The following is a 25916-nucleotide window of genomic DNA, read 5'->3' as shown; positions in this document are numbered from 1 at the left end:
AGCGAGCTGCATTCTTCTCTCCTCTTCGAAACGTGATTTATTTATTCATTCCTTCTTTTCCTCCCCACTTTTTCTGGACAGGGATCGAATGATGCTGCTAAAGTTAGAACAGGAGATTCTGGAATTTATTAGCGATAACAAGTAAGTGGCCAGCAGAGTTTGCATGAAGCGAAGCTGGCTGGTGGCTTGGGAAGTAGGAGGCGCTCTCACTCTGCCGGGGGACGAGAACAAGGCTCACGCATATCTGCTAAGAGAGCTGTTTGAAAACAGCCTGCTCCATCTGCCATGCTCTACGGTTCCCATTGCCACCAATCTGAGCACTGGACAATATTGAATGTGTCTGTTTATCCTCCCACAGCCCTGGGCTGCAGGGCAGAGCTGTTCCCCCGTTTCACAGATAGACTTCAGGATGTGTCTTCCCTGCACAGTTCACCTGGGTGTCTGGCCTCCTGGTCAGCCTAGGCTGCATGTCAGCCTCCCCACAGCAAAGCCCTCTCCGCATTGCTGGGTCCTTATTGGTTCTGCATTTGCTTGGGTGTGGCTTGGGGCATAGCCAATGGGTCTTTGTGCTGAGATGCTCTAGGATTCTTTCCCAGTCACTTGTGTCAATTCCAGGGTAACTTGTCTGTCCTTTGGGGGAGGCTCCCTGGGGGCATTGGAGGACTATCCACACTTGAGAGACTTGGCCAGTGTCCTCACTGTAAAATGGGCGGGTTCCTGCCCGAGTTAAAGTACACTCAAACTCTAACCCACCCTCCTAGCCGTGTAAGCTCGCCTGGGCTTGAAACACCTGGAAAACCCAGGTCAGAGGTTTGGCTGGACGATGGGTGGGTTGGGGTTAGTGACTTGCCCAGGGTCACACAGGAACTCTGTGGCAGAGCAGGGAATTGAGCACAGATCTGCAGGCCAGCCCCTGGCCCATGGGAGACTGGCTCGTTCCTGGGCCTGGGAAGACTTTCGCTGTCTAGCTGCTGTTCGAATCCAGACCAGGTCGTAGTGACTGAAAGCGCCAACCGTGTGAAATGAGTTTGGGTCCCAGGCCGGTTCGCAGGGCCTATGTCACAAAGGCTGGCTCAGCTGTTGGCAGGAGCTTATGAGCAGAGAAGCCTGGGGGCAAGGCAAACCCATTGCCCTCTCTCCCCCAGAGGTGCTCCTTGCAGGGCAGAGCTGGGGCAAAGTGGCAGGGGCAGGCGTCTGGTGCTGGTGCCCCCCCACATCTGGAGGTCAGAGCGAGAGCTCACTGCCCAGGCCTGGATGTGTCCAAAAGTGACCCTTTCTGCTTTGTTTGTTTGAAGGATGCATTTTAAAGATGCTCCTGTTTTGTAAGGCCCCCTCTAAACAAGGGGCTTGAGATTTGAAATAACAGGGATTTTCGAAGGGTTTTCCTCTTGCTCTGCAGCAGCTCAAAACACAAAGTGCTTTTCGACCTGTCCTACTCCCCTCTCGTTCCTGCCCAGAGCCCTTGAGAGCACCCGTCCCTCCACGGGTGCTCCCACCCTTCACACAGCCTGTGGGTATGGTTGGGAGCTGTCATTGGGAGCTCTCAAATGGCTTTACACGGGAGATAGGGTGAAAGAACTCCATGCTTGACCCAGCTCCCATTGGAACCAGCTTCTGACCTGAGGCCCCAATCCAGCGAAGCCGCAAAGCACGGGATTAAAGTTAAGCGGCATCTTGGAGAATCGGGACCGGGGCTCATAGCTGGTCTTTCTTCCCTGGGTCCCGGCTCAGCAGCGTTAAGCCCGTGAGCCACCCCACCCCGGCTTTGGCGCATGGAGTCGCCGAGACCCGAGCACGTGTTAAAATGCTTTGTTGAATCAGGCCCCTGATCCTTCTGGGCTGAGCCCTGTTTGCGCCAGGTTAATCTGGTCTGTTTAACGCCGTCTGAATACGCCTCTGTTCTCAGCAGTCAGGTCAAGAAGTTCCCTCAGATGACCTCATATCACAGGATGCTCTTGCACAGGGTAGCTGCCTACTTCGGCATGGACCATAACGTTGACCAAACTGGGAAAGCCGTCATTATCAACAAGACCAGTAACACCAGGATGTAAGGAGAGCCCTGGGGAGGGCTGGGAAACCCCTCCCAAGCAACCCCTTCCCTTCCCCATCCCCAAAGCACTCCTGGGATATTTCACAGCCTCATCCCAACAGGCCTTAAAGGGGTGTGGGTGTGGGGAGGAGGGAATGAAGGAGGAGGGAAGCCTAGAGACCCACCCTCCCAAATCCAAGTGCAGACATGAGTGGCAGCTTTCTCTTTCCTTGAATGCACTGACTCCCCAGCCTGCCTGCACCAGGCTGGGCGATCTGACAGCAGCTTGAGTCACCCAGTGGCTTGCAGCCTCGAACCTCTGCCCCGACCTCCTCTGCCTCGCACGCCCGGCCTGCCTGGCAGCAGAGTAACACAGGGAAGGTTCCTGTTCACCTTTGCCTACCCCTCGTGACAACGTCTTTCCTCCCCACAGCCCCGAGCAAAGGTTCTCTGAGCACATCAAAGACGAGAAGAACGTGGACTTTCCACAGAGGTTCATCCTAAAGCGAGACGACGCCAGCATGGACCGGGACGATAATCAGGTGGGTTTGGGTGAGACGTATCCAGGTCCTTCCCGAAAGCCGAGCTTTGCTCTGTGTTCTTGGCGTCTTGGTCATCCGGGAATGGGACCCACCGGGGTTTTGATCAGTGAGTTTGGGGATGTTCCTGCTTGCATGGGAGCAGCTTTGCACTTGGGAGGTGTAATTTCCGGCTCCAGTAGACATACACGCCCTAGTTTTCATCCGGCAAGATCTATAAAAATAGCAGGATGGACTAGCCACCCGAGCGTAACCCTGTCTGAGATCCTAGAAGGGTGGTTGGGGCCGTTGCAGAGGGCCTGCTATTTTTAGCACACTAGCTTGATCAGAGCTCGCACGTGTCTGTGTTGCTGAACTGGAGATTTTACACCTCCCAGCAGCTGTGCAGACGTTCCCTTAGAAATGGAGGTGTGCGCATTCCAGCCACAAATGGCATCTGCAGCTGTGACCTCTCTCCAGTCAGCTGATCCAAAGCAGAGCTGGGACACGTGCCAATTAAGACCCCTGAGCGTTTCCTGCCAGCAGCAGTCGTTTGGGGCAGAGCCCTTGCCCGGTTATCAGAGCACCGTGCAGACCTCGGGCGCCGCATTGTGATCAGTGTGCCACATGGCCTTCCCCTGCTGCTACACTCAGGGTGCGTGGAGCCAACGTTTAACCAGCCGAATTCTGCTTGTCACTCTAGATCAGGATCCCATTGCAGGATGGGAGGAGGAGCAAATCAATAGAAGAGAGAGAAGAGGAGTATCAGAGGGTCAGAGAGCGGATATTTGCACGAGAGGTAAGGCTGGCTGCTAGCAGAGCTTCCCCCCTTCTTGGTTCTCAAGGTGCTTTTTCTTTGGAGCCCCTCCACTCCCTAGTCAGCTGCCCCTCTGCCCCACTCCGCACTTGTTATAGTTTTGGCATATGAATAGATGTATGGGCTCAGGGGGTTGGATCCGGCAGTGGGTTTGCCATTTCACTGACCTGTCGTTCTTGAGCGCTGGATCAGTGTCGCTAGGTTAGAAACGGGGGTGTGACAGGTTCTCCCCAGGGTGCCATCTGGAACTGGGGTACCACTAAGCCCCCTGGCCCACCAGCCTGGGCTCCTTCTCACATTGTACTGCGGTGACAAGCTGCAAAGCCCTCCAGCCTGCACTTTCACCAGCATTCACACAGGTAGGGACACACCCAGATACCATTACACACAGGCTTTCTAACCACCAGCTTCCCAGCTTGGGACCCCAGAGCAGTACCGTCCTGCCCTGGTCAAATCTGGCCAGTATACGGGTTTAATACCCGATCTGCCTCTCCCTCAACGTGAAGAGAACAATGAACACTTGTAGTAACTAAGCAGAGATTTTCCCCAAGCACTCCAGTCAAAGCTCATTAGTTTAGATTAAAACAAAATCAAGTTTATTAACTACAAAAGATAGATTTTAAGTGATTATAAGGACTAGCAAACAGATCAAAGTAGATTACCTGGCAAATTAAAAACACAAACTAAGCTTAATATACTAAAGAGATTGGATATGAATTAGCAGATTCTCACCCTAAGAGATGATACCAGCAGGCTGCAGATCCTTAAGGGCCAAACTGCACTTGCTTTACAGCTTGGATTCAAGTGATTCATTCACAGGCTAGAAATCTCTTTAGCTTGGGTCCAGCACTTCCCCCAGTTCAGTCCTTATTCCTCAGGTGTTTCCAGGTGTCTTGTGTGGGGAGTGAAGAGTCCCAGATGATGTCACTCCCCGCTTTATATAGCTTTTGCATATGGCAGGAACCCATTGTTTCGAAGCTTGGTTCCCAGACTAGTCTGTGGGAAAATATTGACATCCCAAGATGGAGTCCAGCATCATGTGGTCTGGTCACATGTCCTTGTAGAGTCATGGCAGCCATTACTCACAGGCTGTTTGGAGTGTTCTCAGGAAGGCTCACCAGGTGGGAGATAAGCTTTTCCTGAGGCCTGTTGTTCTTCTTAATAGCCCATTGCTGAGTGGGCGTTACCCAGGTGTAACTACATTTGAAGTACTGATTCATAGTCAATATCCATAACTTCAGAGACAAAAACGATCATATTCCGCAAACCATAACTTTTCCAGTGACACCTCACAGGACTTGTCTTGCATGAAATGCATCATAATTATGTTATAACCGTATCATAATAACATGAATACGAGCTGCAGTGTCACGGGGCAGGGCACCAAGATTTTTTGAAAGCTGCTGGTGATTCCGGGGGCCCCGCTTGAGACACTTGCTTTTCAGGAAGGGTAGAGCACCCTCCCTCTGGGAATCCAGCCCTTTTCAGTCGGCTCCAGTTAGGTACCCAAAAATTTCCTGGCCCCCGTTTCTAATTTAGCCATGCTGAGCTGGCACATGAGGGAATACTGACCACACCCGTGTGTCTGCGCCTTCCAGATGTTAGCGGTTGTATTTCTTCCTTTTGCTAAGTGGCCAGCTGACGTGGAAGTTGCTCAAGGAATTTGCTCCCTGGAGGCAGCTGGTGGAGGTAGCAATCCGGACCCCTGTGGGAGGTTACGGGATGGAAGTGGGGTGAGAGCGGGGTCAGTGGTGTGATAGAGGCCGTGCTGAGCCATTCCTGTTTGCAGCCTGCTCTGGGCAGGATTGTTGTGCCAGGACAAACGGGAGGGGTTGGATTTAGTGACCGTTCCAAATGCTAATCTGCATCTCGGCTGGTTAATAGCCTGCCTGCTCACCAGCTACACGCAGCAGCGAAAACCTCCTGGCTTTACCTGCCATGCCCCCCACTCCCTCCGAGGGGTCCCGGAACACTGAAAAGACCCCTGCTCCAAGCCCTGCCGGGAGTTGCCATGCTTCTGGCCAAGGGGAGAGTCCGGATACAGCGCCCCGGGAGCTAGTCAGTGCTACTGGCCGGTGGCCCGGGGGAGTCATTGTCTAGTGACCCTTGGGAGACAACCATGTAGCCTCTGGCAGGTGGGGCTGCATCTGAGCAGCGTGTAGGAAACTGAGCACACAGTGTTCATCGTGCCTTGTTGGGAGCCACGTGCTGAACTCCGGCAACACTGCCGGGTGTGAGCCACTGACGTGCTCGGAAATGTGGGAACTATGAAAGCAGAGCTGCATTGCCTAGTGGTTGGAGCAGGGCTAGGGAGTCATCAGGACTCCTGGGTTCTCTTCCGTGTGTGACGGTGAGCAAGTCCCTTCTTCTCTCCATGCCGTGTGAGCTACTTTATAGACCAGCATGCTCTAGCACTGGGGAGAGTTGTGGGCTAAGATCTGTGAAGTGCTGGGACATCGTGGGGAGGAAGGAGCTAGAAAAGGTACCTGATGCTCCAGTGATGGGCCTGGAATAAGGGCAGTCCCGTCCTGAGCCCAGCCCTGTCTAGCCCACTCCGTGTTCAGACGCCCCTTTGTTTGTAATGTGCCAAGACTGCTGCCTTATGAATTATTTCCCATTTTCTTTCCCGCTCCTCGTCTCCACCCTGCCACTAGACCGGTCAGAACGGATATCTGAACGACAGCAGGTTAGTACCATCCAGCATGCTTCACGGCCACACCTGTCGCTTTCTCAGGGGAGGCCACGGTAACCCTGTAACCATGCTTTTCTCTGATGTTAACCAACAGACTCTCCAAGGAAGGCTTTTCTTCTAGCTCTCACAAAAGGAGGCAGATTTTTAGGTACCTCTGTGTGGTTTCTTGCGTACGTTGTTCTGCAGAGTGAGCTCGCCCCATGCATGGCTGCTTGTGGAGTCCTTTGAGTCGTATCTTTTGCAACATCCGTTGGTTTTTTTTGTCTCCCAAACTAAATGGCTGCGGAGTCGTATTTGCTGATTCATTCCAAACGAGGGCTGAAGGGTCATGGGGGAAGGTGGGGAGGCAAAAGGCTCATAGGATCATAACTCTTCAGGAGCCACGCGGCCCCACCTGCGTTCTCAGGGTGATAAACCCCAGCTGTCTAAACAGTGATCAAAGTCGCATCTCATCACACATGTATCCGTGTTTCGTCCTCGTGGGGGTGGTTGGACGGCTGAGCCCTGGCTGTACACGTTCCCCAGGCATTGCTGCAGGGAGCCCAGGGAATCCACTTCAGCCCCATTTTTGGTTGATTTCTTTTAACGGATGGACGGTTCCGTCTGATGAAAGGGGCCAGATTAAGAGCCCTAAGGGCTCTCTGCACCTGCAGAGCAGACAGGCTAGGCCAGGGCTGTGGGCGCTTGGTGCACCGTTCCCCGTTTTTGAAGGTGGTAAGTGAACCAGGAACATTTGGGAGCTGCTGGCCTAGGCAAACACAGAGCTACGTTTCCCCCAGCAGCCGGAGGGTGGCAGGAGGGGACCTCTAGGCAACAGCTGAGTCTGCATGGCCCATTCGCACCCCCTCCCCGTCCCTGGGAGGCTGCAGGTGTGAGTCCTTCTTGCGGCGGGGGCTTTTCAGAGAGGGGGGTACAAAGTTTCAGAAGGGCCTACGGACTTTGGGGCCTACGTCCTCAGTCCCGCAGGCCATGGCCCTTGTCTGCGGGGAGCTGGACTGACCCGGCGCCTGGTGGTTCAGTGCCCGGCTCTGTCTCGCTCACTCCCCTCCACCAGACCTCAGGGCCCCTGGGGCACAGAAGCCGAGCCCACCCGACATGTGGCGCCGTGGTGGCATCTCGGGCTGCTGCGCTTGCAGCAGGCTCAAAAAAGCCAATGGCGAGAAGCCGAACAGCTGCTTGGGATTAATCTTTATCCCTCCCACGTTGTGTTTCCTGTAATCTCGGCTTTCCGGCACCACCACCAGGGCAGTGGCATTGGGGGAGGGGGCGGGGCTGGAGCAGCAGGGCAGCGGCAAGTCCCCCTGCTCCTTAATGAGCCCCGCGGCCGTTCCAGAACGTTCTCTCCGTGCTGTTAAAGAACAAGATTCACCGCGAAGAGCTCGGCGCTAACGAATGCCCTTGGAGCACTAGCTGTAGTGCGACTAGCTCGGGGCGCGGCTTGAGACGGCACTGACGGGCAGTTGCTGTGTGGCAGGGTTTGGATGTGGGCGCTGCGGAATTGCTCAGGGTGTTAGCAAGGGAGAATGTGGGGCCTATCCACCTGGAGGTCATCGGGGGCAGGTCTGGGATGGCTGGCAGGTGTTCTCAGCCGGCCAGAGGAATCGGCCGGGGGTGGGGCATTGCGACAGAGGATTGAATGGAGACTCAACTCCCTCCTCCATAGCTCCGAAAGCGTTCCCCTGTCCCGAATGGGATGTGAGGGATGCCGATAGGAGAGTGGGGGTGTTGGACGTCCGACCCCGGCCCTTGCTGTAATGGGACAGTTCTGCCTCCCACCAGCACGATACTCAGCCGTTAGAAGCAAAGCAACACTCCAGTTGCCCGGCTGTCGGCCAAGCGAGGGCCGTGGAGGGCACCGGGTGTGGTTTCCAGAAGCTACGTCTGCTTTGCTTAGCTGGTTATTTGCCCCCACTGTCCTCCGAGGTGCTGCGGCTTCACCAGTCCGCCCTCTCTGCGGTAGACGTCGAGCTCCCACTCGGACCAGTGGGTCGTGTGCAATATATATTATCGCCCCATGGCTGGGAGCGGGGTAGAGGAGGCGGGCTCTGCTCTGAACACCAGCATGGGGAGCAGCTGCAGCTCGGGGAGGTGTCCCGATCAGCTGGAGCCGGTGTTCTAACGGATCACAAAACTCAACGGAAGCCCCACCCATCCCGCAGCATGGCCTCATGGCACCCATTCATGCCCTCCTGGTTTTGCACAACTCTCCCTCTTTGCATCTTGGGTCCGGGCTCCCAGCCCAGAGGCCAAGGTGATGCCCATTAGTTCAGCTCTGATTGTGCGTCGGAGCGAGCCCCCAAAGCCTCTCTCTCCAGCTGGATGGCGTTTGTGACAATTCCCCAGAGATTGTTTCTGGTTCTGCTGCCCCACACGTTCACGGCACCCCTTCCTGTGGGGGCGGGAGGGCTGGGCATTGGTCCCGCTGAAGCCCACCAGCACGCCTGGCACTGGGCAGAGCAAGCCACTCATGCTGCACTAAGTTACATCTGCCACCATTTAATGGGCTTCCTCTGCCATGGCTCCCTCCTAACATCCAGCCCCCACCCTAGGGGGAATCTGGCCCCATCCCCTGTCAGCTGGGAGCACGCTACAAATAGCGGTGTGGACGGAACAGCACCAGCAGAGGCTCGGGCTGGCCACCCGAGGTCAGACCCAGGGAGCAGCATGGCCTTGAACTTGGGTGGGCAGCCTGAGCCTCCATCAGTGCCACATCCACCCAGCTCTTTTCAGTGCGCCAGCAGGAGTCCGTCTGCCCGGGCGGGGAGGCTCGCCCCCAGCTGCAGTGTAAACGTCCCCTTCAGCTCTTGGTGTGGGGTGGGGGTCAGCCAGGTGCATGGATCTCTGGCCAGAGCCAGCCCAGTCCTGCTGTCGGGGCGGCTTCTCAGTGGATCTGCGGGCTCCAGGATGTTCGTTCCCACGCAGCCGTGTGAGCGAGGCCATTGGGAAAGTCCTGGGGACTCCTGCAGCCCCATTTCCCTTCATGCAGGCATGTCTGGTGCCGGCGTGCTGGGCTCCAGAGCTCCCTGCTGCCGCTCGCTCTCGTTCGTGTACTCCCCTCTGCTGGGAGAGACCGTGTAACCGCTGTGGTCTCTGCAGGGGGAACCGGGACGCTCTGAACCGGGCCTCGGGCAGCCGTCAGAGCAGCACAGAGAGTGAGCTGAAGTCTCTGGAGCCCCGGCCCTGGAGCAGCACAGACTCGGACAGCTCCATCCGCAACCTGCGCCCGCCCGTCACTAAAGCCAGCAGCTTCAGCGGCATCTCCATTCTCACGCGAGGGGACAGCATTGGGAGCAGCGTCAGCAGGACGGCCAGGCCAGGTACCGCGCAGAGCTGGTGATTCCGGTGTCGTGCAATTGTGAGCTCGGGGGGGCTCGTGTATCTCTGGGTAGCTACCAGACACTGGGGGCCCTATCTAACATGTCACTCTGGGGGGACTGGAACTGGTGACCTCCTGGCCCAGCAACGTGTGTGTTCCCTGCAGTGCCACGCTCCCATCCTGTGGGCCTGCAGCTGCTGTGCGCCCATTCCTCCCGGTCCGCGGGCTCTCGCTGCTGGAAGGGGACTTTGCCCGGGCAAGACAAACCGTCCTGCCCTTTTCTTGCTCTCAGGGGGAAGGAGCCAATAATTAGCTGATCTCGTCAGACTTAGCCTAAGAGCAGGGTCAGATGCTGCCAATTCTTAGAGCACCACTAAATGCAGGCTAGAGTTTCAGACGCACCATAACGGATTTCAACCCCCACGCCTTGGTGACCAGGCCAGAACTGACACCGGTCCCTGGCCCAGGGAGAATGCCGGTTAAGGGCATTTCGGGGGGGGTTACTAGCACTCCGACTGGTTCCTTGTTCGGGAGACCAGCTGTACGTCACAGGCAGAAAAAGCAGTGTGCTGAATTTCGAGGTGTCCTCAGGCGTTTTCAGGGGAGAACGCCTGTGGTTCCATCATCACTTGAACGCAGTGGTGACGGCTGAGTAGCCACATGTCAAGTGACAAAAATCTTAGCCAGAGGAGAATGAAATCCTGCTTCCCCCTTCGCTCTAACGCTCCCTCCAAAGAGCGGCCGTCACCGTGCTGTGCTGAGAAACTCCTAGATGAGCTTAGATTCATTAGTTAGTTTAGGTTAGTAGGGTTTTACATCGTTTGGCTTCATCGCAACAACTTGATCCAGTGAAGGAGTAAAGAACTGACCTTGGAATCTGCCGGGTGTTATTTCAGAGCATAGACTGGCTCTTACAACAGAGCTTTTACCTTGTAACTCCAGGGCTGGGCACATCCCATTGTGAGACCAGGTTTTCTTAAGAATTTGGGGCTAGATTTTCACATGCCCAGCACCCACAACCGGGGCTAGATTTTTCAAATGGTGGGAGCTGAGCTCTTTTGAAAATATGGCCCCAACTGTGTAATTAGCGGCACGGCAGAGGACCTGTTCTCGCTATTTCTGATTGCAGGGAGGTGTGCGTACTCTTTCCCGCGGCTATCTCTTGGGTGCATGGTCTGATTTGGATTCAGACTTCATACGTTGGCTAACCAATTGAAAGTACCTTTTCTTTTTGCTCAGAAAAAAGGTAACCTGCAATTAAAGAAACCAACGTTCTCCAAACCTGCTATTGACAAACGTGCGGGCGTGCTAGGCCCATGCAGGGGTTAGGCAATTATTCTGCAGATTTACGACTCATCAAATTGCCGCTTTTTCTATAGGAACCACTTTGTGCTGGGCTGTGGAGACCTGGGAGTCTAATGCGAATATTTTCCTCTGCCTGGCACCAGAATCTGCTTCAATTCCCCAGGTCTGCTGCTCCTGTTTACCCTGGCTCCTTCCCCTAGCTATGCAGCAGGCACATGGTGCAGGACCTCGCTCCTGGCTCTGGGCATGGTTTTGCACCCGGTAGGAGCAGGAGAGTTGGGGAATTGAACCAGATTCTGGTGCCAGGCAGAGCAAAATATTCGCATTCGCTCCCCCAAGCGTGTCAAGCACTTCACACCCCTGGAATGTGAGATCCCAGCCAAGCTGCAGTTAGTGAACAGACCAAAGGGAGCCAGGAAACTCATCAGTGCAGCATCTGAGCACCGCAGAAAGCCATGAGGGCGGGCGCTGGGTGCGCCTACCCTGCACTCCAGAGGCGTGACTGCAGTGCTGCGCCAGCCGTACATAAAGCCGCCGTAGCACCGGCCCGAGGACGCAGTCAGGGTTGCACTTGGGTGGCTAGCCAGGGCTGCTAGTGGTAGCGAGCTAGCTTGATGAAAGCTAGCTCAGGCATGCCCACGTGTCGCACCTCCTGCTTGCAGTGCCGGCAGGGAGAGGGGAAGTGCTGGGTTGGTAGCCCTCCTGGCTTTCCCACCGAGCCGCTAGTGATGTGTTAGAACAAGCGACCTGCCACCTCGATGGCTGCCGAGGACCCCGAGACCCCTCCGAAGAGCAGCACCAGCTCCTCATCTGCTGTGACCTAGGAGCACGTTGGTCCCAGTGCGGCTCCCAGAGCGGAAGCTTTCTCAGGGGAAGGTTTCCATTGGGCAGGCAGACGCAAATGTCTTTACACAGATGAATGAGCCCAGGGGAAGCAGCCGGGGGTGGACGGGGAGCCGGGCCATCTCCTGGGTCCATCTCCCAGGTACCAACACTGCCTCCTGTCTCTCCATTCAAGGTCTGTCGCTAGCCCCGGAAGCATGCAGCCAAGTCGCCTCGTCCCAGCCTGGCCGAGGGAGCTTCTTGCCATGCCCTGTGCAGCAGCAGCCGCAGCAGCACCAAGCACTCCCACCCGCTCCCCAGCAGCAGCCGGCGATGAGCAATCACCTGATCTCCCCGGTGAGTCACAGCTCTGCGTCCTCAGGCTCTCTCCTGCCGGCTCCGGAAGTGCAGTAGCGTTCGCGCTCCCAGCTCCAGAGGCTGAGAATCGGGCTTTGTTGGCAGCAGGTTGGCTTCAGCCTCCTGGTTGCAGAGGTTTCGGGGGGGGACCCTCCCTTCCCCCTTCCCTGCCACCTGCACAGTTGCGGTTGCCTCGCTGTGTCTTAGCTTGGTGCTGTGCAAAGCGTCGGCTAACGGGGCGCCTGTGGGAAAAGGCAGCCCGCACCGCTAGTTCGGCCCCCGGATCAGGCCCTCGAGTTCGACTTCTAAAGGGGCTTAGGTGCCCAGATCCTATTGCCTTTCAGTAAGTCAGGCCCCCAACGCCCGTAGGCTCCTCAGGAGGGAGACGGAGTGTGCATTCCGGTTCTTTGGGCAGGGCTGTGATTTCCCAGCGTGCCCTGGAGCCAGAGGGCTCACTGCAGAGTGTTTGTGGGCTGCGCTGCCCAGCAATCCCATGCCCGTTGCCCTGCCTGCCCTGGCACTGCCAGGTCTGTGGGCGCCTGGCCTCATGGCTGGGTGGGTTCACGCCAGCTGCTCTAGCTGGACACTGGGTGCAGATGTAGGGCTCTGCCTTCCTGGCGTAGCTGCGCCCCCAGACCTCGCTGTGTTGCTCTGTCACCGTGACTTCCCCGTGAGTCATGGGTCACACCTGCAGAAGTCACCCGAAGAGGATAAGTGGAGCTGGTGTCCTGAGCTTTCTATCTGCAAAGTGCCGCCAGAACCACCAGCCCTCCGTCTGCCCCAGGAAGCGGGTGGCCGAGGCAGAGGGGTAGAGCGCCTTGCCGCAGGCCGCAGAGCCAGTGTTGGGAGCCAGGATTCCAACCGGGGGCTCCTGGCTCTCTGGCCTGGGCTCTGCTCTGGCTCTCTGAAAGCTCTCCATCTGAAGACGCGGACTCCAGAGCCATTCCCCTGCCGTGGAGTGGGAGCTGGAAGGTCCCCGGGTGAAATTTTCCCTTCTTAGCTTGAGCGTTTCCTTCCTTTGGCTGGCACTAGCCTGGTGCTTACCCCTCCTGAGGACGGGGTCTGAGATTGGCAGGGTTGAGCAGCCCAGCAGGGGGATCAAGGAACCCGGCAGCTGTTGTCTGACCTCAGGCCGGGCCGCTTGTCTTGTCACCTCTAAGCAAACACTTCTGTGCAAACACCAGCAAAGGCTGCGCCATGCCCAGCCTGCCCACACTGCCACCTGTCTGTGCCTCTGCAGGGCACATGGCGTTGCCTGGATCCTCGTTCCTGTGGCTCAGGGGAAGCAGGAATGCCCTGGAGCTCTGGGCAGGTCCATACCCCCTCCTCTGAGAATCCCACCAATGCTCAGCTGATGGCCTGAGTAGGCCGTGTTGCCTGAGCTTCGTGATGCAGAGGGCTGCCTTGGCAACTTGCATCTGGCCTGCCTGTAAACTGACATGAAAACAAAGCCTCATACGCCAGCTCCTTGTTCCTCTGCGTGTTCGGACCTGCAGCCCTTCGGGCTGCTGCTTGTCTGAATTCTCCCGCCCTGCAATCCTGCAGCCGGTTAGCTTTGTCTCCCAGCTGCAGTCAGAGGAGCAGGAGGCCTGGGATTGAGCCCTGGGGCTGGAGTTTGGTCTCCCGTGTTTTAAAAGGCCCAGGTTCATCTCCCCATCATCCTTGCCCTGGGTCAAGCCCAGGGGATGCTCCACCAGTCTGGAGTGCCAGATGCGGACCCACGGCCCTTTAGAGAGCACCCGTGTTTGATGTTTCTCCTGACACAGCTCCATTCTCGGAGTCTGCAGGAACCGTGTCTCCGCGGCTGCCTCTTGCTGTAGTTCGTTGGCCACCCGCCACCCCTAAATGACGAGGTGAGGGTCAGTGGCTGTGGTGGTAGCCGGTCCCAGCCGCTGGCAGGGGAGCTCTGCATTGCTGCCTGCGTACGGTGCCGGCTTTCGCTCCCGCTTGCCGATCGGAATGTCTCACTCCGGTCTGTTCTGAGTTCTCTGTGGATCGCTTCCAAAGCTGTGTTTCTCTACGTGGAGTTTTCTCAATGTCCCCTTTCCCGCTCTCCCCGCAGCAGGTTCCCCAAAGGAGCAAGGGGACCGTTGCGGGGCCTCAGAATGGGTTCAGTGCCACACGCTGGACTTGGTGGGCCCCCGGCGTGTGGATCGGCTCAGAGGAATGGCCGGCCACAGGCCACGCGACATGTCGTCTGTGCTGGTGCAGCTCCCCGGGGGACTGGCGCTGATCGGAAAGCTTGTTGGTGTCTGCTCAGCGGCAGGAAGTCTTGTGGGAATTGTAACCTCTCTTGGGACCAAGTCCCAAGGTTTTGTTGCAGGGGATTGTGGGAAGCTCCGTGTTTGCCTTTCCACCCAGCTAAAAATCAGCTCCCCAGTGACCTCTGTGCTCTTCCCTCGCTGTGTCAGCTCCGGTTCCCTGCAGCCACAGCAACGAGCTGAAGTGCGTCACCACCAGCCTTTGCCCCAGGGCTGCCAGGGAGCTGCCCGGGGGAAGGGGCAGATGGGGTAGCCCGGGGGGAAGCTGGAGACAGAAGGGGCTCCCAAGCAATGAGACTGGTGGTAGGTTTGAGGGCGTGGAAGGGTCCTGTGAACACCAGGGTTGACCATTGGAGACTCCTTGTCTTCCATCTAGTACAGCCCCGCTCCCAGCCCCAGCTCCTCGAGGCCCCTCTGCCCCTAGGTGGGTTGGGAACTTGCTAATTTCTGAAGAGCCAGTGGAGCTCGTGCACTGGGGAGCGGCAGGAGGGCACGAGCCGGAGCTGCTTGTAAGACCAGAATAAATGGATAGAAACTGGCCAGCAACAAATGTAGGCTTGAAATATGGGGAAGGTTTCTAACCGTCAGCGGAGTGACCCTCTGGAACAGGCTTCCCAGGGGAGCAGTGGGGTCAGAAACCCTAACCGGCTTCCAGCCTGAGCTTGGTTAGTCTATGGAGGGGATGGTGTGATGGGACTGCCTACGATGGTATGTAGCCGATCTGTGACTGCGGAGGGCTCTGAGTTACGACAGAGAATTCTTCCCGGGAGTCTGTCTGTCGGGTCTTGCCCACATGCTCAGGCTCTAATTGGTGGCTGTATTTGGGGTCAGGAAGGAATTTCCCCCCAGGTCAGGTTGGCAGAGACCCTGGGGAGGTTTCACCTTCCTCTTCAGCGTGGGGCACGGGTCACTTGCAGGTTTAAACTAGTGTCGGTGGTGGATTCTCTGTACCATGATCTGTCATGGCTCAGCCGGAGGCTAGGGGCTGTTATAGGAGTGGGTGGGCGAGGTTCTGTGGCCTGCAACGTGAGGGAGGCCAGACTAGCTGATCAGGATGGTCCCTTCCGACCTTAGAGTCTGTGAGTTGAAGCTCTGGGGTGCTGAGCAAACTGGCATTGGCACAACACGCGCTGCTGGGCGCCGCGACGAGAGGCCCCGGCCAGGGCCCGTTACTGGGCCCCAGCGTAACACGCCCAGAGCCGTTTGTCTTCACCCCAGAGCTCCATTCCCTTCCGTCTGACTTCCGCTCCATATCCCATAAGGCACAGAGCTCCGCAAGGAAGCAAAGCACCGTGGGATGCCCACCCAGAATGCCATGCGCTTACTCCACACGCAGCCCTAGCCATGTAGACGGGCTGATAGTGTGTATGCAGTCAGTGCCCACAGCATCCTCCGGACAGTTCGCCTGCCAAAACTCGGTGCGAATGAAACCCCTCGGTGTAGACAAGGGTGGAGACTGTCTGCGTGTTGTGTGGCTGGCTCCCCGCCCGACCTTGCCCTTATCCAGGGAGGGTCGCCACTGATCCAAGGCTTGCAGGGAGAGTTTGTCCGTGGGTTGGGGGGTGGGAGTTAACCCCCCAGCGAGAATCCCTTGGGAAAGCAGCTCAGCAGAACCACAGAAGCCAAGCAGGGCAACTTCACACACCCCTCGCACCCCCGGGCAGCTATAACTCACCAGGGGTGACATGGTGCCAGGCTGGGGTTCAGAGCTGTCCGAGTTCCATCCACAACTGAATGGAAAGCAGCAGATGTGGCTTGGGATGGCAGGGGCCTTGGGGTGCTGAATTGCGCCAGCTGCCCCAAAAGCTGGGGGGAGCCCTGCTCCATCCCTCCCCCCGCCATGGCCAGTTCTCTCCAGTGGTGGTTGATTTCCCCGTTGCTTTGTCCGAGATCTGGTGGGAGTTTGGGTGTGAGCCACGGGGTGTTGGCAAAGGCTTTGGAGGTGCAGTGTTGCCATGTCGTCACATGTCTCAGCTAAAGCCTCAGCTCCTGGAGTCCTGTGATTACAGGAGAATCTTGGCCCTGAAAAGCTTGGAACCAGGAGGTGAACGGGAAGAACACGGCACTTCCCAGGGTTTCAATTCTCATGGGTTTATAGCTGATCTCATGGCAGGTTGGATCACGTGGAGTTAGCAGCGTTAAACTACAGTGCGGTCAGTGATGAGAAAAATCTGCCCAAGTCCAAGAGCCGGCAGGCAGCTGAACAGTCCCTTAAAGGCTAAAATGGGGGTGGGGAGCAGTGGGGGGCAACCCCAGGGGTGGCATGAGAGGAATGCGGGATCTCTGTCCCTCTGCGCCCAGCAAAGGTGCCTGCGTGGGGGAGGAGTTTCTGAAAGAGCAGAAAGTGTCAGCGTTTGTGTGAGGGGGTGAGAGCTCCCCCCCCCCCGGTTCCTCTTCCACCCACCCCCTTCCAGCCCCCCACGGAGACAGGCTTCCCCAGCTCCCCAGAGCAGCCTGCTCTCTGACCTCTGCAGCCCCGTCCTCTGTGTGTCTGGAATGAGCTCAGATGACTAACCTTGCCCTTCCTTCTTTCTCTCCCCTCCTCCCCCCGAACCTCTCTCTTCTCTCCCCTTCTCCGCTGGTCTCAGCCGGTCCCAGCTCTGCAGCCTGTTCAGTACTCTGCCAGCTCCTGTCCCCAGGTCCTCCTGCCCGTGTCTCCGCCCCAGCAGTACAACATGGTATAACCCGTTCTCGCCCGTGTCTGTCCCGTGTGTGCCGTGTCTGTGTTGTGCGAGCTTTGCTAACCCGGGCTGTTCTGCAGGGCCCGACTCTCCGGGTGGGGGCTAGAGCCAGGGCAGGCGGGCGGAGGGGCAGGGCTGCTGTGGGGGTGCAGGTAGTGGCCCCAGTGGCTTGTGTTAAACCCGCCTTGAGAAGCAGGTGTGGACTCCCAGTCGGCGCCGGACTGAGCATGCTCACCCGCCGTCCCATCACCCGGTGCTTTGGCCCCGGGACCCCCGGCCTTCGGTGGTTTGCTGTGGCCCATTTTCATCCCCTGGAGCTATCCCGCAGGGCGTGCTGGGAAAGGCAGAGCACTGCGTGCTGGGAGTGGGGGACCGCGTTCCCTTACGCAGCAGTGAGCAGACGGGGCTCAAGCTGACAGCAAGGGAAAGAGGATGGAGGGGCTGCACCAGCATTTGGGGGTCATTTTGCAAACGCCTGATGTCTGGATTCCCAAAGCAGCCAGCAGGAGCTGCCTATTAAGCTACTGACTGACTGCACAAGGAGCATCGGACCGGTGCCCGGTCGCCTCCGTCCACTCACTCCGGCCCTGTCCCTGGAGGTCTTTGCAGGTGCTCAGCTAGGAACAGCTCTGGTTGCAGGATTGCAGGCTGCCCGATGGCTCTGCAGTGTGCTACGTGAGCCTGGAGTGGACTGTGACTGCCAGGGCAAAATCCCGGGAGGGGTTCGCACTTTAGGGCAGGCCCCGAGGCCATAAGAACTTGGGGGCAAAGGCTGGCTGGCCCGGCATGTTCCCCAGCTGGGCTGGGGCACAAGGGGACCACATTACTCTTTATTTAGTGACTCCATCCTCCCAACCCCTGCCACAGACCCACAGGCTCCTTGCTTCCAGCCCCGAAGACAGGTTCCTGACCTTGCGAACGTGATCTGCCCAAGCGCCATGCTCACAACTGGGGGCTTCTCCGGAGGCAGCTCTGAGTGGTGGGGGGTAGAAGCTTCTCGTCCTCGCTGTTGGCATGACCCAGAGACACCGGTGCCCATGCTCTGTTCTCCTTCTCCCTCCGCCCGCAGGCTGATGAGCTCAGCTCCCCCTTTGGGCAGATCAGCCTCAGCCGTCAGGGCTCCACGGAAGCTCCAGACCCGTCCTCAGCCATGTTCCAGCCGCCCCTCATCTCCCAGCATCCTCAGCAGACGGGATTCATCATGACGTCCCCGGGACAGCCCATCCCTTCCTCCAGCTACTCCACCTCGGGACACACGACTCCCGCTCAGCAAGTCCTGCAGCCCCAGGGCTACCTGCAGCCTCCCCAGCAAGTAAGCAACAAGGGCTGGGACAGTGTGGGTGGCCTGGGGCGAGACAAGCCATGAGGGAGGCTAGTGCCAAGTGTTGGGGTGAAGGGGGGGCAGCCCCTGGGAACGGAGCATCTAGTCCACGGAACTCAGCCTGCACCCTTTGCGCTGGCTACCAGGGGTATTGCAGTGACACGGAGGGGCCTGAGTCGTGGATCAGCACTGCAGACACCCCAGAAAGAGACAGTCCCTGCCCCACCCTGCTTGGTGTCATGGGGCTTGTCTGCACGGGAAGGCTAGACCAGTAGGAATTACGGTCTGAATGTGGCCAGGGGGACGTTCTCGGGCCAGGTCTGCACTGCGGTTGGTCAGGGCTGGGATGAGGGGTGGTTCCTAACCAGCAAAGCCCCAGTGTAGACCCAGTTATACCCGCAAAACCCGCTTTTGCCACTATCGCTAATTTCACTCACGGGGCTTGAATAAGCCCTATCGCTATAAAGCTCAGTTCTGCCTCTATCCGCTGCGTCCACACGTGGCGGGTTTTGCCAGGATAGCTCTGCCAGCAAAACCTTCAAGCATAGACCCGGCCTTACTCCGGAATATGAGGGGCCTTTTCTGGGCTTAGTTTATGCCCCTTGGGAAGCGGGTTAAGGAAAACCCCCACTTTTACTCCCGAATAAAAGTGTTTGCCTGGCGAATTCGAACTGCACCATAACCAGTCAGACTTTCGAGTATAGGCCAAGCCCTAAAGATAGGTCTGCGGGTACTTGCATGGACAACAAAAATTTGGTGGCGGGCTCTTGTATCTAGTTCTAACATGACCAAGCAGCTGGAAGTTGAAGCTAGGCACATTCAGACTGGAAATAGGACATTTTGACCAGTGATGAGAGTGAACCATCGGGACAACTGGCCGAGGGCTGTGGTGGGTTCTCTGGCACTGGCGGTTTTAAATCAAGATCCATGAATGGTTTTTCTACAAGAGCAGCCGTAGTTCAACCAGGAATTCTTTCGGGGAAGTCCCAGGGCCTCTGTTATCGGGCGGTGGGACTAGCCCATGAAAGACGAGAGACATTGGGGTGGAGCATAAGAAAACACACTGGTCAGCGTCCATTGGGAAGGAGATTCTCCTTCACTTCCTGTCCTACACTCTTGCCCAGCTTGGTGCTGTGCAGTATATCACCCCCAGAGATGGCTGCAATCTGAGGGGGCGCTGACGGGATCCCTGTGTCCAGATCAGAGAAAATCCCAGGTACTGCTGGGCTCTTGAACCTAGCGGAGGAAGGTGGAACACGAACCGGTGGCTGGAAGGTGAAACCAGCCCCGTTCCGGTTGGTAGAAAGGCCCCACTGGTTAGCAGGGCAGGTGATGAACTCTTGGAAGTGATGTCCAAGGGGAGCGGTCGGGTCTCCCACTCTGGATGGCTCCAAATCCAGCCTGGCTGGAAGATGCTTTAGTCGAACACATTGCACAGGGTAACTGGGTGACGCGCTGGCCTGGGATCTATACACTGATGCTCTAACGGTCATGTCTAACCTTAAGCTCTAGGGATCTATAAAGAAACCGTGTAAGGCCCCGATCCTGCAGCTTGTCCTCACGTCGGTAGGGTTCCCCCACGGCCCCACAGTGCTGTCATTGGGGCCCGGCGTGGGTGGGAGTTGGGACCTCCTGAACCTCGACTGCTACGTCACCGTGTCCCCCTTCCCTTCCCCTGCTGTGCTGGCATGAATCCAAAGACACCCCCCAATGCCCATCACACGCCCACAGGCTGCTGCCCCGGCTCTGGTTCCCGGCCCTGTAGGGGCGGCTTTGTGAGCTTGCAGGGCGGGGGCTCGTTCCTCTCTCGCAGCAGCCCCAGCGTGAGTCCTGGCTGGTCTGGGGAGGGCAGAAGGCCTGGGACCTCCATTTTCTCACCCGTTGCTCGGAGCGGCTCGATTTCTCCACAGACTTTCTTTGTTCTGCTAGATTCAGGTTTCCTACTACCCGCCCGGGCAGTATCCGAACTCCAGCCAGCAATACAGACCTCTCAGTCACCCGGTGGCCTTCAGCCCCCAGCGCAGTCAGCAGCTCCCACAGCCTGCACAGCAGCCTGGTAAGGGGCTCGGGCAGGCGCCGGCCAGGGCTGGGCGGCGGGAGGGGTCTGCGGCGATCTGCCCTTTTTTGGAGCTGCTCCCACCCGATGACAGGTTAATAGTCTGTGAGCAGGGCTTGTGCCCCCCCAGGCCTTGTCTATTTGCCCACCAGCTGCAGTTACTCGTAACTTGCTCCAAAATGTTTCTCTGGCTTAGAGACGGCGTCACAGCAAATCCTCTTTCTCACTGCCAGGCCGGTGGGCTTTGTTCACACCCTCAGGATCCCTCCGCCAGCCAGATTTGGGGTTGGGGAGGGATTTCCCCCCCAGCTCGGATTGGCAGGGGGAGTGGGGTGGGGGCGGTTCCGGCAGTGTGGGATGCGCTTTGCTGGGATTTCTTGGCAAGTCTCACCTATCCAGTTCCCTGTGATGTCCAAGGCCTCAGGCATCGGTGGTACCTGGGTCTCCCCTGTTCTAAGCCTGGGGCTCACAGCTTAGTTTCCTGGGGGCTGAAATGCATTAGTCTGACTAAATGCTTTGGCTTTGACAGGAGTCCAGGGTGAGCTATGCAGGAGGTCAGACGGGCGAGCTAATGGTCCCATCTGGCCTTTAAGGCTATGAAACCAGGAGGAGTTTCTACCCTCTGTCTCAGCCCAGAAGCCTTGTATCCCCGTCTCCCCGCTCCCACCCCCGCTGACAGTTAACCTTTCCACCAGAGTGCAGGAAAGAACTTTAAACCCCGTTTGTTAATGCATAAGAAGAACACTTAAAACTGGCTGAATTTTTATAGCTGGAGCTTTTCCATCCAGCCTGCGGGACTCTCTGCCGCAAGATATCATGGAGGGCAAGAGCTTTTCAAACCTTTCCTGCTTCCAGGCATAAACCAACTGGAAGAGATGGTGTGACCTATTGGGAAGAGCACTGGACTTGGGAGTCAGGAGCCCTGGGTTCTATTCCCAGCTCCGTCACTGACCAGCTGGGTGTCTGTGGTCAAGTCGCAGCCCCTCCCTGTGCCTCAGTTTCCCCATCTGTCGAATAGGGAGAATCATACTGACTCCCTCTGTAGAGTGCACTGATGGAAGAGGCTAGAGAACAGCGAGAGATACTGACCGGGGTGGTGGGGGGGTTGGAACTTTCCCTGGGGTCGGGGTAGACCTGCTGTGGTGCCTGTCATAGGGGTCCGTCCTGGTCGAGCGGCCTCCTCGCTGCAGAGCCTTCCCAGCTGCCGCTGGGGTGCGGAACGTGAACGAAGGGACCCGAGCTGCATCACTGGAGTTGCGCGGTGCCCCAGAGACGCGCTTACGTCCCGCCCCTGTCCCGCAGCAGGTTTACAGCCAATGATGTCCAACCAGCAGCAGACGTACCAGGGCATGCTGGGAGTCCAGCCGTCCCAGACCCCCGGCCTCCTCAGCAATCAGAGGAGCAACATGGGGAGCCAGATGCAAAGCATGCTGGGAGTCCAGCCGTCCCAGACCTCCGGCCTCCTCAGCAATCAAAGAGGCAACATGGGGAGCCAGATGCAAGGCCTGATGGTCCAGTACACGGCACTGCCCTCGTATCAGGTGGGCAGCGGGGCCACGTGACATAACTCGGGGGCGACGCCAGCCCAGCTGAGATAAGGCTGCTGTATACCAGCTTCGGCCTGGGCTCCCGGGCGAGGGAACCCCCCTGCGTGTCGCTCCCGGCACTCCCAAAAGCCAGGCCGGTGTGTGAGCCCTGACGTCTGCATGGTGCCCCCGCGCCAGTTTCCAGGGTAACTGGGTATTGATAGTCACAGCGGGCGCAGCTAGATTCGTCTAGCTCCTGACATAATCCAGAGCAGAGGGTGTGAACCGGAGGCCGGGCGCATAATGCTGGCTGCACAGACGGGGTCCCCCAGAAGCCTGCTCCTCCTGCCTTGCTTCTCACACCCATGGGTGTTCTCATTCCCCGGCAGTGGCGTGAACCCGTCACTCCCTCCCCGTGCTGGGCTGGGGGAGAGGCCGCGGTGCGAAAGGGTCTGACGCTGGGAGCTTGGGGGTGTGGGCAGAGCCAGTCCCAGCCCACAATGCCCTGGGCTCTCTGCCCTGGGCCTTCCACCCCTTCCCTAGCAAGGCTGCCCCCAGCCTGGTGTGGACTCCCTCACGTTCCTCCTTTGGTTCCGGTCACACCTCGGGTGGGAGCGCCGCTTCCTCCAGTGCCGCTCTCCATGGCTCCCCTCCGCTTCTCGACGCAGGTCCCGGTGGCTAGCGAGTCGCAGGGGGTGGTCCAGCAGCCGTTCCAGCAGCCGGTGCTGGTGCCCGCCAGCCAGTCGGTTCAGGGAGGGCTGCAGTCCGGCGGGATGCCGGTCTATTACAGCGTCATCCCCACGGCCCAGCAGAACGGCACCAGGTAAGGTGAGCGGCATCTCCAGCCCACCTCCGCTCGGAGAGCGAGGGGCCACGGTGCCTGGGGGGGGCCGTGCGGCGGGTGGTTGCTGGCTGAGCTGGCCTTGGTCAAAGGGGAGAGGATCAGCAAGGCAGAGTCGCAGGGGCCGGGGGGGCCTTTGCTGCTGGGCTGGCAAGATTCTGGGCAGTGGGGGATAACCAGGGGGCACGTAGGGGGCTGTGTTTGGAGCCTCTCCTGCTCCAGGGTCTTAGGCACAGCTGCTGAGGAGCAGAGGGTTTAGCTCCTTCCAAGGCAGGCCTGTCGCCCACATGCCCAAGCTGTGATGTCCTCGGGCATCAGGGCAGGAAGGTGCGGGGCAGGTGATGCGCTGGGGTCCCCCATCCGTTCCTTCCCAGTTGGGCCGTGCCGTTCCACCACATTCCTACTTGCAGCAGCAGCCCTGAGCTCGCAGCTGGAGCCCCCTGCTCGCCCCGCTGGCCTTCCCTGCCCAACCGAAGAGTCGGGGCATCAGCATCGCCAGAGTTCCCTTTCTCCCAGCCGTAGTGTGGCACTCCTCCCCAGAACCGGCTGCACTGCAGCAGTCCTGTGAGCCAGGAGCCAGCACGGGGAGGGCTGCCCCAAGTCCCCGTGCGTCTGCAGAGCGGGGAGGTGACCCCAGCACAAACGGGTGTGGTCGCCCAGCCCCTGGGTTGGGGAGAAGCTGCCTCTCAAAGGCGGGGTCTGGGGAAATGCAGCTCTGACGCCTCACTGCAGCTCTCTCCTCCTGGCAGCCCCTCGGTCGGGTACCTGCAGCCTCCCGGCTCCGAGCAGTATCAGATGCCCCAGTCTCCCTCGCCCTGCAGCCCGCCACAGATGCAGCAGCCGTATTCGGGTAAGGAGAGACCGCTGGTTCCCAGGCTCACCCTGCCCCCTGCTGGGGCGCTGGGAAGTACCTTGGCGTCCTAGCCCAGGAGGGGCTGGCTCTCTGGGGGGGGTTGGTAACACACAGCTGAGCCACCTGCTCCGACCCAGGCCGACAGAAGCGGTTGGTGGCTTCTGTGAACTGAGTCGGGTGGGTCTCAGCCCAGTTCCCTGCCCCCCACGGTCATCAGCAGACAAGCCAAGGCCGGGCTGGGGCCAGGCAGAGCCTGGTGTGGGGCAGCCAGCCCTGCTGCCCTGCCTCCTCTGGGAGAGACACTGGGCGGCCAGGCTGCCCCGCCACCAGGGCTCTGTAGGGAAATTGGAGAAAGAGACGGAGGCAGCTCAGCGTTCGGACACTCTGGGACGGCCGGTGCGTTCACCTAGCGATCCAGGTCCCTGGGGGGAGAACTGGGGCAGGGCTGCTCTGCTCACACAGCCCAGCTCTGCACCTCCCCCGCAGTGGCTGTGAGTGGTGCCCAGGGGCCCGGCCCCTCTGCCCGTGGGCTAGCCAGGCATTTCAGCCAGGGCCAACGGGGCTCTTCCCAGCCTTGTGTTGGCTGGGCCTCACATGCCATCTGCTGGGGGCACCGGGTATGGCAGCGGGCTCTGGGCGTTCTCAGACTCGACAGCCTTGAATTGGCTGGAATCAAGCTTTTAAAACTGTGGTGACAGGCAGGGGGCTAGGAGCTAGGACTCCTGGGTTCTATCCCCAGCTCTGGAGGGGAGTGGGGTCTAGATGTTAGCACAGGGGGGGCTGGGAGCCAGGACTCCTGGCATGCACTGGGCCTGGGCACCCAGGGCAGAGTGGTGTGGGCATTTGGGGGCACTGGTGCTGCTGGGGATGTTGAACTGGGCCCCCCGTGCATATCTGGGGGGCAGCAGGCCATGCAGGAGAGGCAGGTGTTAGGGGAGGGGTCGGGCGGGTACACAGGAAGTACGAGGGAGCGCGTCTCTAGGCTCCCGGGGGAGGGTGACAGGGTTTTCGCACCAACACCTCTCTGTAGTCGACCGGCATTAGCCAAACCCCTGGGGCTGCCTGGCATTGCGAGCAGGCGGCCAGGACGGATCAGCTAGGTCAGGAGTGACCCTGCAACAGCTGCGCGGCCCGTGATGTCACCCTTCCCCTCTCCAGCTGGCTGGGGGGCCGGGGGTCAGCAGCCAGGCCAAGGCCAGAGCAGAACATCTGTACCAGCCCAGCTATGGCTGCTTTCTTGAGCTGCCCCCCGCCCCTTCCCCCGTCGGCCGGAGCAGGGTTTAGCGCTGGTAAATTTCCCTCATCCTCCTGCCAGCACCGAGGGGGGCGAACACGGCCCCGCCTGGCACTGCCCCGGTCCCGTCCCAGCGCAGTGCAACCCCAGTGTGGTCAGCCGGCTGGGCTGGGCCGCAGAGAGCACGGAGCCCAGTTCCAGGTGGCACTAGCAGGCGCTGCTCCCACTAGGCTGCACTGCCTCCCCTGAGGAGCAAGGCTGGGGCTGCGGGGAGAAAGGAGGTGCGGGAGAGCGGAGTCGTTGGTGGCCAGGCCGGTGCACTGCTTTGCTCTCAGCTCCCTGTTTCTTCCCCTGGGGGAGCCTGGCATGGTCTGGATCAGACCCCCCGAGAAGGACAGGAAAGGAATGCTCCCTGGGGTCCCTGTGCCCTGGAGCCACCCGCTCTGCCATCCTCGCCGCAGCCCCACGGGGTCACCCAAGTGCAGGCTGGGGCCCCGGGAGCTCCTGGCTTCCACTGCAGGTGGACACAGCGGGAGTGATGGGGGTGCAGTGCCAGGCATGGGGAGACAAGGAATAGGAGGTGCCATGCCAGACACAGTGCCAGGCATGGAGATGCAGTGCCAGGCACAGGGAAGGATTGGGGGGCAGTGCCAGGCATGGAGATGCAGTGCCAGGCACAGGGAAGGATTGGGGTGCAGTGCCAGGCATGGAGATGTAATGCCAGGCACGGGGAAGGATTGGAGTGCCGTGCCAGGCACAGGGAAGGATTGGGGTGCAGTGCCGGGCATGGAGATGCAGTGACAGGCACCGGGAAGGATTGGGGTGCAGTGCCGGGCACGGAGATGCAGTGCCAGGCACAGGGAAGGATTGGAATGCAGTGTCGGGCATGGAGATGCAGTGCCAGACACAGGGAAGGATTGGGGTGCAGTGCCAGGCATGGAGATGTAATGCCAGGCATAGGGAAGGATTGGAGTGCAGTGACGGGCATGGAGATGCAGTGCCTGGCACAGGGAAGGGTTGGGGTGCAGTGCCGGGCATGGAGGTGCAGTGCCTGGCACAGGGAAGGATTGGAGTGCAGTGCCAGGCATGGAGATGCAGTGCCAGGCACAGGGAAGGATTGGAGTGCAGTGACGGGCATGGAGATGCAGTGCCTGGCACAGGGAAGGGTTGGGGTGCAGTGCCGGGCATGGAGGTGCAGTGCCAGGCACAGGGAAGGATTGGAGTGCAGTGCCTGGCACAGGGAAGGATTGGGGTGCAGTGCCAGGCATGGAGATGCTGTGCCAGGCA

The 25916-nt window shown here is 58.8% G+C and overlaps 1 protein-coding gene across 18 annotated transcripts in view; it reads left to right on the top strand.

Annotated features, from left to right (window-relative positions):
- The window catches only part of R3HDM2 (R3H domain containing 2), a 218916-nt gene that overhangs the window by 186009 nt on the left and 6991 nt on the right, over positions 1–25916 (top strand). For 10 of the 18 annotated variants that reach the window (XM_078849692.1, XM_073319354.2, XM_073319344.2 and 7 more), the window contains 14 exons: positions 82–141; positions 1907–2047; positions 2463–2571; positions 3251–3346; positions 6019–6050; positions 6151–6204; positions 9153–9373; positions 11696–11856; positions 16706–16795; positions 17868–18110; positions 20049–20175; positions 21478–21716; positions 22370–22524; positions 23292–23392. In XM_078849692.1, the coding sequence (XP_078705818.1) occupies positions 82–141; positions 1907–2047; positions 2463–2571; positions 3251–3346; positions 6019–6050; positions 6151–6204; positions 9153–9373; positions 11696–11856; positions 16706–16795; positions 17868–18110; positions 20049–20175; positions 21478–21716; positions 22370–22524; positions 23292–23392 (1829 nt within the window). The remainder of the gene's footprint in view (positions 1–81; positions 142–1906; positions 2048–2462; positions 2572–3250; positions 3347–6018; positions 6051–6150; positions 6205–9152; positions 9374–11695; positions 11857–16705; positions 16796–17867; positions 18111–20048; positions 20176–21477; positions 21717–22369; positions 22525–23291; positions 23393–25916) is intronic. The other 8 variants (XM_073319337.2, XM_073319336.2, XM_073319339.2 and 5 more) reach the window with 8 other exon arrangements.

Source organism: Lepidochelys kempii, chromosome 20 (assembly GCF_965140285.1).
Source record: "Lepidochelys kempii isolate rLepKem1 chromosome 20, rLepKem1.hap1, whole genome shotgun sequence".
NCBI lineage: Eukaryota > Metazoa > Chordata > Testudines > Cheloniidae > Lepidochelys > Lepidochelys kempii.
The sequence above is the reverse complement of the archived record's forward strand: the minus strand, read 5'-3'. Positions and strand labels throughout refer to the sequence as shown.